The sequence below is a fragment of the Spermophilus citellus genome (genome assembly GCF_964194105.1).
Source record: "Spermophilus citellus genome assembly, chromosome: 15".
NCBI classification, from domain to species: domain Eukaryota; kingdom Metazoa; phylum Chordata; class Mammalia; order Rodentia; family Sciuridae; genus Spermophilus; species Spermophilus citellus.
The window spans coordinates 85,970,837-85,983,376 of record NC_138195.1 but is presented as its reverse complement, the minus strand read 5'-3'; the positions used below and the strand labels follow the sequence as shown (position 1 = coordinate 85,983,376).

The following is a 12,540-nucleotide window of genomic DNA, read 5'->3' as shown; positions in this document are numbered from 1 at the left end:
TGCTTGCCTCCCATGCACAAGGCCCTGGGTTCAGTCCCCAGCACCAAAAAAAAAAAAAAAAAAGGAAAAAAATAAGTAAAAATCAAATACAAATTTCTTTAAAAAATAAGAAAGATACCTGAGTGGCATCAGTGGTTTCTGCTTCCAAAGTTGGTCTCCATTCTGTCCTAATAGCTAGAGGACACACACACGTAATAGCTAGAGGACTTTATATTTTAGTTCCTTTCTCTTCCTCCTTCATGTCTTTGACTCGGTGACTTGCTGAGGTCTGACTCCTGTGCTTGAGAAGTAGGCACGCTCCCCACCTGTGGCCACGTGGTGTGGTTTGTTGAGCTCAGCAGCCCAGGAGCCCAAGGACTAGTGTGTGGGGTCTTGGCTTTGTGGAACTGGCAGCCTTCTCTTTGAGTATTACACTCCTGTTCTTCAGGTTTCAGCTTTTGGTGTAGAGTGTGCTTTTGGTGGTATACTGATAAGGGATTCACTAACAGTATCACATAGAATATAATTTCCTTTTCAGTTTTCTTTGAATCCTTTAGATTACATGAGCAGAAATGTAGTGTGTAACACTTTTCAACATCTGCCAATCTCTTTAACAGGGAAAGCCAACTTCAGGCTCAGAACACTTGGCAGGCAGCAGGACCTCACTAGAATTTGACAACATTGTATTATTTGTATATTGCCATCTGTTTAATGGCAAGCAATGTGGATTTTCTGTTTTTAAGAGACCTTCCTTCCCTTTTTCTTTTTTAAAAAGCACAAATAGTTTTAAGTACAAGGTAATGAGACCAGGAAGCACTTGTAAGGGAGTTGAGGAAGTGAGATAGAGAAGGTAAGGAAGCTGGCAGAGTCGGTCACCACTCTGAGCCCAATCCCTGTAGGGAACTCTGGGTGTTAGTATAGCACCCGTGTCTCAGTTATCTCACCTGACAGCAGAGGGATCTACTGAGGTAATGAGGCTGAATCCTCATTAGCCATTGATTGAAAGTAGCTGGAGAGTATGGCTACTTCTCTACCGCTCCCAACCTGCCTCTCTCCTCTCTAGAGCAAGTTATGGCAGCTAGGCAGAACACTGAGGCAAGTAATTGTAGGTGTTGACAGTTGGCCTTTGTGGACAAGGGTATGTTGATTTCCGTTGCTGTGACAAAATATCAGAGCAAAACAACCTAAAGGGGAGAAAGATTTATTTTGGCTTATAGGTTCAGAGGTTTCAGTCCATGATTGCATGACCCTATTGCTATGGACCTCTGGCAAGACAGAACATCATGGTGAGGAGCTTGTGATAGAACAAAGCGGCTTATCACATGGCAGCTGGAAAGGTTTTTATAACAAAGTCCCCCTCCATTAAGCTATGAATCCATAAATTCATTCCTGAGGTTGGAGCCCTCATGATCCAGTCACCTCCCAAAAGCCCTGAAGACTGCTATGTTGGGGTCCAACTCTTCAACTCATGAGGTTTGGGAGAACATTTAAGATCAAACCATAATAGTAAGTGGGTGAGGCACCAGCAGCATCTGCTACACCTGCAGATAAGCTAAGCTTTTTCTGCTCCTCCTCTTAGTAAACAGCAGCCCTGACTTTTTGTGCTCTGGCCAAAAACTTGGGAGTTATCCTTGAACGTTCTTTTAGATCTCTCATCCAGTCTATTAGCAATTCTTACTGGCTTTGCCTTTAAAATATATTCAGAATCTGACCTCTCCCTATAATCTTCAAGGCCACCACTTGGCCCCAACCCTACCCTCTCCCCCAAATCACAGCTTCCTAAATTAGTTTATTCTCAACACAGCAGCTGGAATGGTCCCATACAAAACATAAGTCAGATCACGGCACTCCTGCTTAAAACCCTCCAGAGGCTCCCATCTTACTCAGTTTTTACAGTGATCCAGAAGGCCCTGCGTGGTATGGCAGCCTCTTAGTTGTGTGTGTGTGCATATGTGCACACAGTTTTTTCACAGTTTTTTTTGTCTTTAGTTTTACATTTAATCCAATACTCCTTTCCTCTCCATTCTCTTCATTGTGAGTTCTGATTTGTAAATTATTTGGTCACAGTTGGGATTTCATCTTTACTAGTATAGCCTTGTTGATTTCTTCTTCTTCTTTTTTTTTTGACAGTGAATTCACTTTATGGCATACGGTGTTGTTGGTTTTGACAAATGCATGGATGTGGTATCTAATACCACAGTTCCATACAAAATAATTCATTGCCCTAAAAATTTCCCCATGATACCTTTTTATAGATAATCCTTTACTCTACCACCCAGCCCTTGGGAATCAGTAATATGTTTTTCTTCCTAGAGTTTTGCCTTTATTAGTGTCATATAAGTGGGACTCAAAATATGGATCCTTTTGGGTCTGGCTTCTTAAGAAAAATTTTTTTTTTTTTCTTTGTTGGGGAATAAGTCCAGGGCTTCACTTATGCTAAGCAGGTGCTGTACTGCTGAGCTACATTCCCAGCCCCAACAAAATATTTTTAAGGTTATACTTTATTGTTTTATGATTCAGTAGATCATTTCTCAAGTGTCCCTTAAAATAAGTTAAGTGAAGATGAAATTGAATTGGTTTAAAGAAAATATTAAATAAAGATGAATAAAAATGATAGATTAAAAGAAATCTTGCTGGGGAAGTGGCTCAAGTGGTAGCGCGCTCGCCTGGCATGTGTGCAGCCCGGGTTCGATCCTCAGCACCACATACAAACAAAGATGTTGTGTCCACCGAAAACTTAAAAAAAAAAAAATCTTGAACCTGAATGACCAAGGTTGGAAGTCACTAATGTGATAGACTTTCCTTTACTTGGTACTTCTGCCAGTACTTAACCATGTGTTCTTGGGGGAAGCCACCTAACCTTTCTGCTCTCCAGTTTCTGATGAAATAAACAGCAAAATACTGATTCAGTACTTGTAAGCTCCCATGTCACAGGGTATCTCATATTCTTCAAGTAGCTCTTTTTTAATATTAGCATTCCATTGTTGTGAAGCAGTTGTCACCCCTGGATCTCAAAATTGTTAAGACCAGCTATTACAAATGCTTTATAATGAATGAGTCTGTTTGAAGGAATAAGGTAAGACTTTGATGTCAGGCTCCAGAACACGCACAGGTTTTCAGGTGGGCTTGTCAAGTTGCACATGGTAAGAGCCCAAGTTAGAGTTCTGGTGATAACTAAAAGGTACTTGCAGCACCATAAAGCTAAACACATTTTCTGGCAGCCTCTTTGATGACTGTTAGCATTTAGACCTTAATACCTGTAGTCCTATCATTAGGTAGATTTTCCCAAGAATATCTATAAATATTGATGGTGTTTATTGTTTCCTAGAACCTTCTTGTGATTCACTGATAGGCCACTTATAATTGACAATGTCTTTTAAGGGTCAGCATGTTTGAAAATACTTCATTGATGGCAGAAGCTTACAGAAAACTGGGAAAGAAACCAGTAATACTTGTTTTGTTGTTTTAAAAGATGGGCAGATTCGTAGCTGCTTAACTTCTCTGACCAGGTATTTTTCCCTTTTAATTGAAATGTGATGGGTAGTTAATAAAAGAATGGATTTGTGAGTACAAAATTGCTATGATTTGTGTTCATTTTATGTGGCACATAGTAACACTTATTTTACTTTTTACTTGTAGTAATGAATGTTATAACTATTGAAGATTATAAGAGCACATACTGGCCAAAATTGGATGGTGCCATAGATCAACTTTTAACCCAGAGTCCTGGTGACTATATCCCCATATCCTATGAACAGATATACAGGTAAGTCAAGATTTAATTTGCTTGGGTTTGAAAGGGTTTATTGAGGTTCAGGGCAACTTTGAGTTATGACAGCATGCATGCATGTGATATATAAAATACACAAAGTGAGACTCTTAAGTATTTATGTATTCCACACTTGTGGATTGGATGTTTGATTTATACTTTTTGATTCAAAAGTGGTTTTCAAATCAAGACTTCTGCTACCTCAGCCTGCCACATCCACCATAGATAATGAAGAAACTGGAGGTCACTAAGGAGACAAGAATGACTGAAGTGTCTGGTGTAGAAAATCAGCACAGTGACAGGAAGAAGAAATAACAACTATGTTGTTTCACACAACTAATGTACAAAGAGATTGTATTGCAGACATTTTTGTCAGTTAGACACTTTCTTTCTACTGATTATTGCTTTCTTCCTTATTTTGAGATTGATTTATTTAAAAAAAAAAAAAAAAAGCAAGAGAGAACCTGACTTTAAGGGGTTATCATATTCAGACCCTTGGATCATCACCAGTATTGGAATAGCTAGTGCTGGAATGCACTCTACTCAAGATTATTTGCAGTTAGTGGTAATATTTTTTCCATCCAGACATTGAATGGGGAGGGCAAATTTTTATTAAAAGTTGTGGTCAGTTACTGGTTTTAAATCTGCATTATTTGATTAGTGGTAATATATTAAAAATGTGCTTTCACCTTAGATTGAGTTAAGTGCATCTTCATTAACTTGGTTTTTTGTTCGGTTTTACAGTTGTGTGTATAAGTGTGTATGCCAGCAACACTCGGAACAGATGTATAGTGACCTGATTAAAAAGATAACTAATCACTTAGAGAGAGTTTCAGAGGAGCTGCAGGTAAAGAACTGATTGTGTTGATTTTTGTTTCTTTGGGTTTTTCAGGCTGGTTGAAATTAGACTGTTTAATATTTGGGATCTTGTTCATTTTCTTATGATATAAATTTATAAATATTCCCTAGATGATTATTGATCAAATCTTTAGATTCTTTGAAAATATGACATAAATTATAGATATTTTTAGATGGAGTATATTTTAGACCTTAAGTGATCCCAGTTATTACTATGTCAACATTTTTTCAGATAAAAACCTTATTTTTCTCTTTAATATTTAGTGACTTTTATAGCATAAATATACACAATAGTTTGTATTTTTTTTTCTGGAACTTTTATTATTTCACGAGTAGTTTGCCTAATTTCTTTTACTTGCCAATGTGAAAACTGAAGTCGACTTGATAAACTCCCTGTAGCAGATAAACAGCATGCTGGTTCTTTCATTCTAGGGTGAGAGGGCTGTAGGAAATGCTCAGTTTAAGAGGCACTTGGCCTTCTGGTCCTCATCTTTCCTCTTCACTGGCCTGCCTCAGCATAGCTTCCAGTGCTTGAAGGTCAGTCAGGGTCAGATACTACTTTAGTTCTGGAGTAGAAATAACATGATATCTAGAAAGTTCTTTAGCAGTAGAGTATCAGGAATTGCTGTACAACTAGGAACTACTCCAACAATTGTGAAATAAAGCACATTTTCAGGTAAGTGCTGGGGTAGACTCTCACATGGATAATGTTCCTCACTTGCCTTGTGGTCTGAGGTTGTTGTATTAAATAGGTTTTTAAAAATTATCACCAGAGCTAAATTTTATTATAGTCAAATGTATACTTTTCTTCTTACTAGTGTAAAATTGTTTGCTAGAAAATATAAAATCTTCATTTAACAGAAATATTTAGTGCCTAGGCATTGCATATAAATTATAGATAAAACCCAAGACCTGTGCATTAAAACTTTGAATGATTGGCTAATTCTTGACACCACCCAGGCCCTGGATTCTCACCTGAATCCAAGTTATTGCCAAAATCCATTTACATTTACCTCTCTCTGGACTCTGTCTATTCTGGGCATTTGCCAGTCTCCTGGTTTTGGTCACATTATCTCTCCAGTGTTTTACTACAATGCTCATCTCAGCTGATTGCTCTTCCATAGTTTATTGTGTACCTTAATTCATTTAACCACTCTAAATAATGAATATTTAGTTGTTTTATTACTAACAATGCTGCAGTGAATTATTAGTCTTGTAAGTAACATCATTTACCACATCCACCTAGAGGGTCATTAAAGTGTTACTAAGTTACACTCTAGTCATCTATGTATCAGAGTGTGTTTTCCTTGCATGTTATGAAACCAAATCATTTTTACTTTTATATTAGCAGAGAAATGGTTCTTTAAAGATTAAAACTAGATAAGGGTTATGTCTCTTTTAATGTTTTTAAAAAACAAGTGTATTAATAAATGTAAAGTTAACATGATTTGGGGAGTTTAGTTATTTTTTAATTCACTATATGTCCCACTTCGAGCTCAACAGTATAGTCCTGTTTAAAAAAAAAAAAACTAGCTTCAAAATGATCTCTTTTTGTAAGATTATGAAGTCTGTAATCATTATTAAACAGCAAGAAAGAATGGTTCAAAACCTGAAGACCTAGAGCTCAACTCTGCCACTTAGCACTTATATACCTCTTGATTACACATGCAAACACTGTTTTGTAAATTTTCTCAATTTTAAAATCAAATAGCTTTACTAAAATATGTGGTCCCTTTACACTAAGTTGTAAGGCTTTTTTTTTTTCTTCTGATTCCTATATGGCAAAATCTTTTCATTCTTTTCTCAATATTAAACTCATTTCTGTCTATCTATGTGAAGCCTTCCTGGAACCCTTGCACTCTCCTCGAGCAGACCAGAACAAATAGTTGGTGTTTCTTTGTTTATAATCCTGTAGCATCTTGGAAATAACAACTCTATTAGGGAAATGGTTATGTTATAATTTTTAGTTTATACTGCTTCACAGGCCCCCCTTGAAGGTGGGGACTCCATCTCGTTTCTCTTTTTATCCTTAAGTGTCTGGCACAACTATAAGTCAGCAAATGTTTATGCTCAGCAGCTAAGTCTGACCTGTTCCAGTGGAAAGAGCAGCATAATTAGTGTCCTGTGATTGCTAATCTTTATGTTCTTCAGATGCTTGAGCATTTTATTACTCTGTGTCATCTCTGTTTTATAGAAAGCTAAAGGTAGTTTTCATGGGGGACAGAACAGGAGTACTTGCCAGATCTCATGAGTCAGAAATGAAACGTTATATTTGGGTAGAGCCATTTTGTTTGCAGCTCTGATTTTTAAATGAATTTTTAGAGCCAAAACATAGGCATGGGATAGAGCTACATTTGGCAGGTAATCAGAGCTTTAGTTGTTGAGTTTATAAATCAATGAGTTGGATCTTAAAATAGCTGCTGGATTGTATAGTTTGTCAGTTGACTTATTTGTCATATCTAAAGATGTATCCTGTTGGAAATACTGAACAGTATTATATGAAATAATGTTCCATATTCCCTAATTATTTTTGGTGTTGATCTAAAATCTAGATATTATGTTTGCAGAGATTTTAATAGATTATGTTTATCGAACCAAAATATTTTTAAATGACTGTATAATCTAATTTGTGCCTCTTTTTAAAAAAACATTTCTTTCATCTTGGAAAGAGTGACTTTTCCACTACCTCAGTAACTTTAAAAAGTATTTTTTGTTATTTTTGTAGAATTAATAAAACCCTTGGCAAATCGCTAAACCCACTTAGTATTTTCCTCACTATTGTATTTCACTGAATGTATATCTGTACCTTTTTCTTTATTGCTGGATTTCTTGAACTGTGATATAGTATATTTTGACTTTTTTTGTTTTTAAATATATGTGTGTGTGAATATATGTGTATTAGTTCTAGATGGACACAATACCTTTATTTTATTTATTTATTTTTATGTGGCACTGAGGATCAAACCCAGTGCCTCACACATGCTAGGTGAACACTCTACCACTGAGCCACAATCCCAGCTATTTTGACTGTGTGTGTGGGTGAGTGGGTGGTGCCAGGGGTCAAACCCAGGGTCTTAAGCGTGCTGGGTAAGCATCCATGCACTGAGCTGTACCTTCAGCCCAGCTTTTTTTTTTTTTTTTTTAACATTCTCCCTTTCCCTTTAACCTTAACTTTTTTCTCTGTCATTGTGATAATGAAATTCTGTATTTTATTTTCTTTTTCCTTTTCAAAGTTTCTGGATTTCTAATTCTGATTTTTTCAATATACAAATGAATGTAAATAGGTAATTATAGAGAGAAGATCATTTTAGCAATTTAGTAAATAGTATTCTGATTAGTTAGAAAGTTCTGTTGAAACTTAGAAATCACCATACTGTTGGTGAGGACTCAAATCAGGACCTTCAGTTACCTGTTAAACTTGGTTTATTACTAGAAGATATTTATGATTAAGTCTAAATTCTTCTTCACCCAATTTAGTTTCTTCCTCAGGTTTGAGATTTCATATCCATCTCTCATTCTTTTCTTGTCAGGTGTTAGTCATAGTTGGTGTAATATTGTATTGTATTTTGCTTCTGACCTCTTTTCATTCCCATTTCTGTCATTCTCTTGACTTGCCTCGTCTTTTTTGGCTGAAATAGTCTTCTGAAAATCCTAATTTTTTAGGCATACTTTCTAGTTTCCTAAAGACTCCCTGTTGCCTCTCTCAGTTAATCGCAATTGATTTCTTGGTCTTCAAAAACAAAAACAAAAAACTTGTTGGTTGGTTGCAAGGATTCCTGGTGGGAAGCCTGTATCAGCTAGCACTTTTCTATTCAAATATACAAGGTTCTTTCTTAGGAAGAGGAGTGGGTATGTAATGGATAAGACTTGGTAATTTGGATCACCCCTCCTGCTGAGAATAATGGAAAAAAAAAACTAGAAATAACAAGGAAATTATGACAACAACAACAAAATTATAGGGCCAAGGTCTGGAAGAAGGAAATTCAAGAGGAGAGCCTAACATTTGAGTCATTTCATTGCAGGGTTACTTCTTTTGAGGAGTCTAACAGGCTGTGAGCTTTAGTAGAACTTTGGTATACCTGTGTAAATGTGGTAATAAAATTGGAAATCAAGACCTATCACCCAAAGGATTCTATCCCACTACATATACTATTTTTCTTAGTAACTGAAACTTCATTCCTGATGAGGTTAAGATGGTTTGGATTAGCTGGATCCTCTAGTCACTTAGAAGAAAAAGTGAATTCTCTCTGGAGAAAGATAACATTATCATAGGCTATAGTTGTTCAGTAATTTTTCATAAACAATGTCTGGCACTCAATCACAAATAACTAGCCATAGTAGGGGATTTAGGGGATTGTAAAGCTAGGAGACATGAATTGAGATAATTCATCACCAATAGTCTCCTCACTTAAAAGGAAGAGATATTCCTTATAAAAAGTTTCTTGATGAAAAGTTGGAAATTAGAAAAGGTAAATATGTGAGTATAGATCAATATAGTTAATTTCTTGTGGGGTATAAAAATATATATTATCAGAACTCATAACAGTAGTGTGTAAGTTGGAGAAAATTGACTTAAAATGTTCTAAAGCCATTGGTTTATTCAGAAAGTATCATAGTCCTAATTTATTTTAGTCTATGATAAGGCAAGAGTGTAGTCTATAGTCTTAGGGTAACTTCTAAAGGAACAGCACAAGGAAATGTAACTAATAAGATAATAGAGGGTGAAAATTGGATCATCTAAAAATAACAGTCAAGAAAGAACAGAAAAAGATGCAGAGAACAGATGGGACAAGTAGAAGACAAATAGGGTAATAAATCAGCATATCACATTTTATATGAAATGTTAAAAACATTGCATTAAAAAAAGTAAATCAGTAATCAGACTAGACGATTCTGCAACCCTCTGAAGGTTGCTAGCCTGTCTGTAGGAATACAGAAACATTAGCCGAAAGGAAGATGACACAGTTATACTGATATCAGAAAAAATAGATTTAGAACAATAGGTATTATTGGCTATAAAGAGAACTTTCTATTGTGACAGAAAATTTAGTTACTAGGAGGATAACAATTCTACATTTGTATGCACCCAATAATAGCCACAAAGATTAATAGACTCCAAAGGAGAAAATGTAACGCTGTGGTGAGAAATTAATCTCTCTCTCTCTCAGCAGACAAAATAAACAAAAGACAGTAGGAGAATAGAAGATTTGAACTATATGAGTAATAAACTTGGCTTATTTAGAAGTCAGTATATGTTGATTGTAGAATACACATTCTATTCAAGTAAACCTAGGTCACTTATAAAGATGATTACATATGCTGCTCATAATGTAAGTCCTCACACATTTTAAAGAATTTAAATCATGCAGAGTATGTTCTTTGGCTTAACAACAGTATTCAGTTGGAAACTAATAGTGGAAACTTAAAAAAAAAAAAAAAAGAAAGCTTGATATGATTGAACGTGTAAAACTCTACTTCCAGAAACCACTGTGTGATAGAGAAAATTGTAGTGTCAGTAAGCACCTGTTGTGCCTATTTCCAACTGAATGATAATGTTACTACTTTCTGTCAGGCCTTGTGGGATTAAGCCAAAGTCTTTTTGGAAAAAGTCAAAACTCTAAAATTCATGTTAGAAAATCAATAACTTTTACATTTATCTCAGGAAATTAGAAAAAGAATAATAGTAGAAATTCAAAGAGGGAATTAAATCACAATCCCTTCTAGTAGACCACAAGAAGGATAAGAGCTTTTCAGAGCACAGTGAGGAAATTGTCTTGTTAAGCGAAGGTGGATGAGCTCAGTCAGGTACTGGGTTGAAGGGGAGGCAGTATCAGCAATGGCAGGGCCTGAGGGAGTGGATGGAGGAACGTGGTGCACAGAGGCTGTCCAGAAAAAAACCTGGACAGACTCTCTGATAGTGTATTCCAGGGAGACTGGGAGGAGAAAAGGCAGATTGGAGCCAAAATGTAAAATCCCTGAAATGTCAGGAATTGCATCTTAGAAGATTAGTGTGGCAAAAGAATATAAGATGTATTAGAGTAGAAGAAGAGGAGATGTAGGGAGATGGCAATTGTGGTAGACTAGGTGAGTTACAGCAGCTACATAGTCCCTCATCTGCAGTTCCAAAAAAAAAAAAAAGTCTGAAAAAGGAATGTTTCTTCATAAATTTGGTTCCCAAACTCATGTGGTAGTAAAACATGATCTAAACACTCAAGGAACTTGATGGGAATGTTCCTATACTTTATCCCAGAAATATCAGTGTGTTGTTTCCATGCCTAGTGGGACTGGAGCATAATATAGGGTGCATGTACCATAATACCTTCTAAATTTTAAAAGTTCAGAATTAAGGGTCACACATATGACTGCAGGAGTCTTGGATCAGGAACTGTGGACCTGAAGGTAATGAACAGGGAAAAGGAAGTTTGGGGATGCATTGCGGAGATGATGAGACAGTGTCAGACAGTAACTTCATGGTTAGAAAGAGAGGTAGGGTTACAGGATATAAAGATCACTTTGGTTTCAATAGAAATGTTAGGAGTTTACTAGAGGGGACTTGACCAGGAAAGGATAATGATAGTAGTTTGAAAATGTTTAATTTAACAAGCAATGTGCCATGTGCTGCCAGGATGCTATATGCTAAGGGCACAGAAAAAGTGGCATACAGCTTTATTTTTTAGCACCTTTTAGGGGGGAAAGGTATAATGATAGTTTTAATAGATTGGATGGGATGGGTGATAGGATAGGAATATGAAATGAGTTGTAAGTCTTGCTAAATTTTCCTCTTGTGGAATGTCTCATATTTATTTCTGCTGCCTTCCCAGTTTAAATCCTCAGGGGTAATTGTCTGGACAGAGGAGAAGATTGCTACCTTATTTCTAGGCTCTGCACCTTCCCCAATCCATTTTGTTGAATGTGCTCACAATTTGTCACCCGTTTTCTTGACCTTTTGACTGTCCATTTACCTAAAGAGCAAACACTGTGCTCCTTAATAACTTTCAGGGCTCTTTACACTCTGTACTCAGCAAAATAATGCAGCAACAGCATTTTTTCTTTTGAAATTAAGGTGACTGTTTTTCCATCTTATGTCTTTTCTCAGTTTCTTTGGCCACCACTTTTTTCCTCCTCTCCTTCTGGAAGGGAGGCATTCTATTTGTTAGGGTTTGCCCAGCTTTTAATTTACCTATTCCAGGCAGGTTTAATTAATTTTTCTTCTTTGCTTCTGTAGCACTTTCTGTTGTTACTGTAGTGCTTAGTTATAGCACCTTGGTGCATATTTAATTACCAGTCAGGATATCATCTTTGCAACACTGTGAGCTCCTTGCGGACAAGGATGCTGACTTACTAATGTTGGCTTCTTTTGGCCTGTCATAGGTTTGAATTAAAAGTTTAAGTACTAGGTAGATAAATGTGCTGGTCATAGTGCTCTTGACAGATGTTTCCAGTTCCCTTCCTTCTGATACTTGGTGGGATTGTACTTCTCCAACCCATTGAAGTTTGGACTTGGCCAGGTAATTTGCTTTGACACATGAATTATGAGTGAAAGAAGAGTATGTATCCAGGGCTGGTGTTGTGGCTCAGAGGTAGTGCGCTCGCCTAGCAAGCGCTAGGCCCTAGGTTCGATCCTCGGCACCACATTAACACAAATAAAGACATTGTGTCCAACTACATCTAAAAAATAAATATTAAAAAAAAAAGAAGAGTATGTATCCAAAGAGCCTTTAGGATCTGCTCTGCCACCGTGTTCCAGATGGCAGAGGCTCGCCTCCCCCCGAGAATAACAGAACAGACCCTCAAGAGAGGCATATCACAAGAGTGAGAGAGAACTCATGCTATATTTTTATTAATCTATTTTTGGAATGCATTTTTCATTTCATATACCCTAAACCTTTTTGATATATTATTGCTTGGTGGTTTTTTAGTATAGTCAACAAAGT

The 12,540-nt window shown here is 36.5% G+C and overlaps 1 protein-coding gene across 2 annotated transcripts in view; it reads left to right on the top strand.

Moving 5' to 3' along the window:
* Positions 1-12,540, top strand: part of CACUL1 (CDK2 associated cullin domain 1) — a 63,345-nt gene that overhangs the window by 18,154 nt on the left and 32,651 nt on the right. For both annotated transcript variants that reach the window (XM_081266967.1, XM_081266966.1), the window contains exons 2-3: positions 3,619-3,745; positions 4,493-4,595. In XM_081266967.1, the coding sequence (XP_081123093.1) occupies positions 3,619-3,745; positions 4,493-4,595 (230 nt within the window). The remainder of the gene's footprint in view (positions 1-3,618; positions 3,746-4,492; positions 4,596-12,540) is intronic.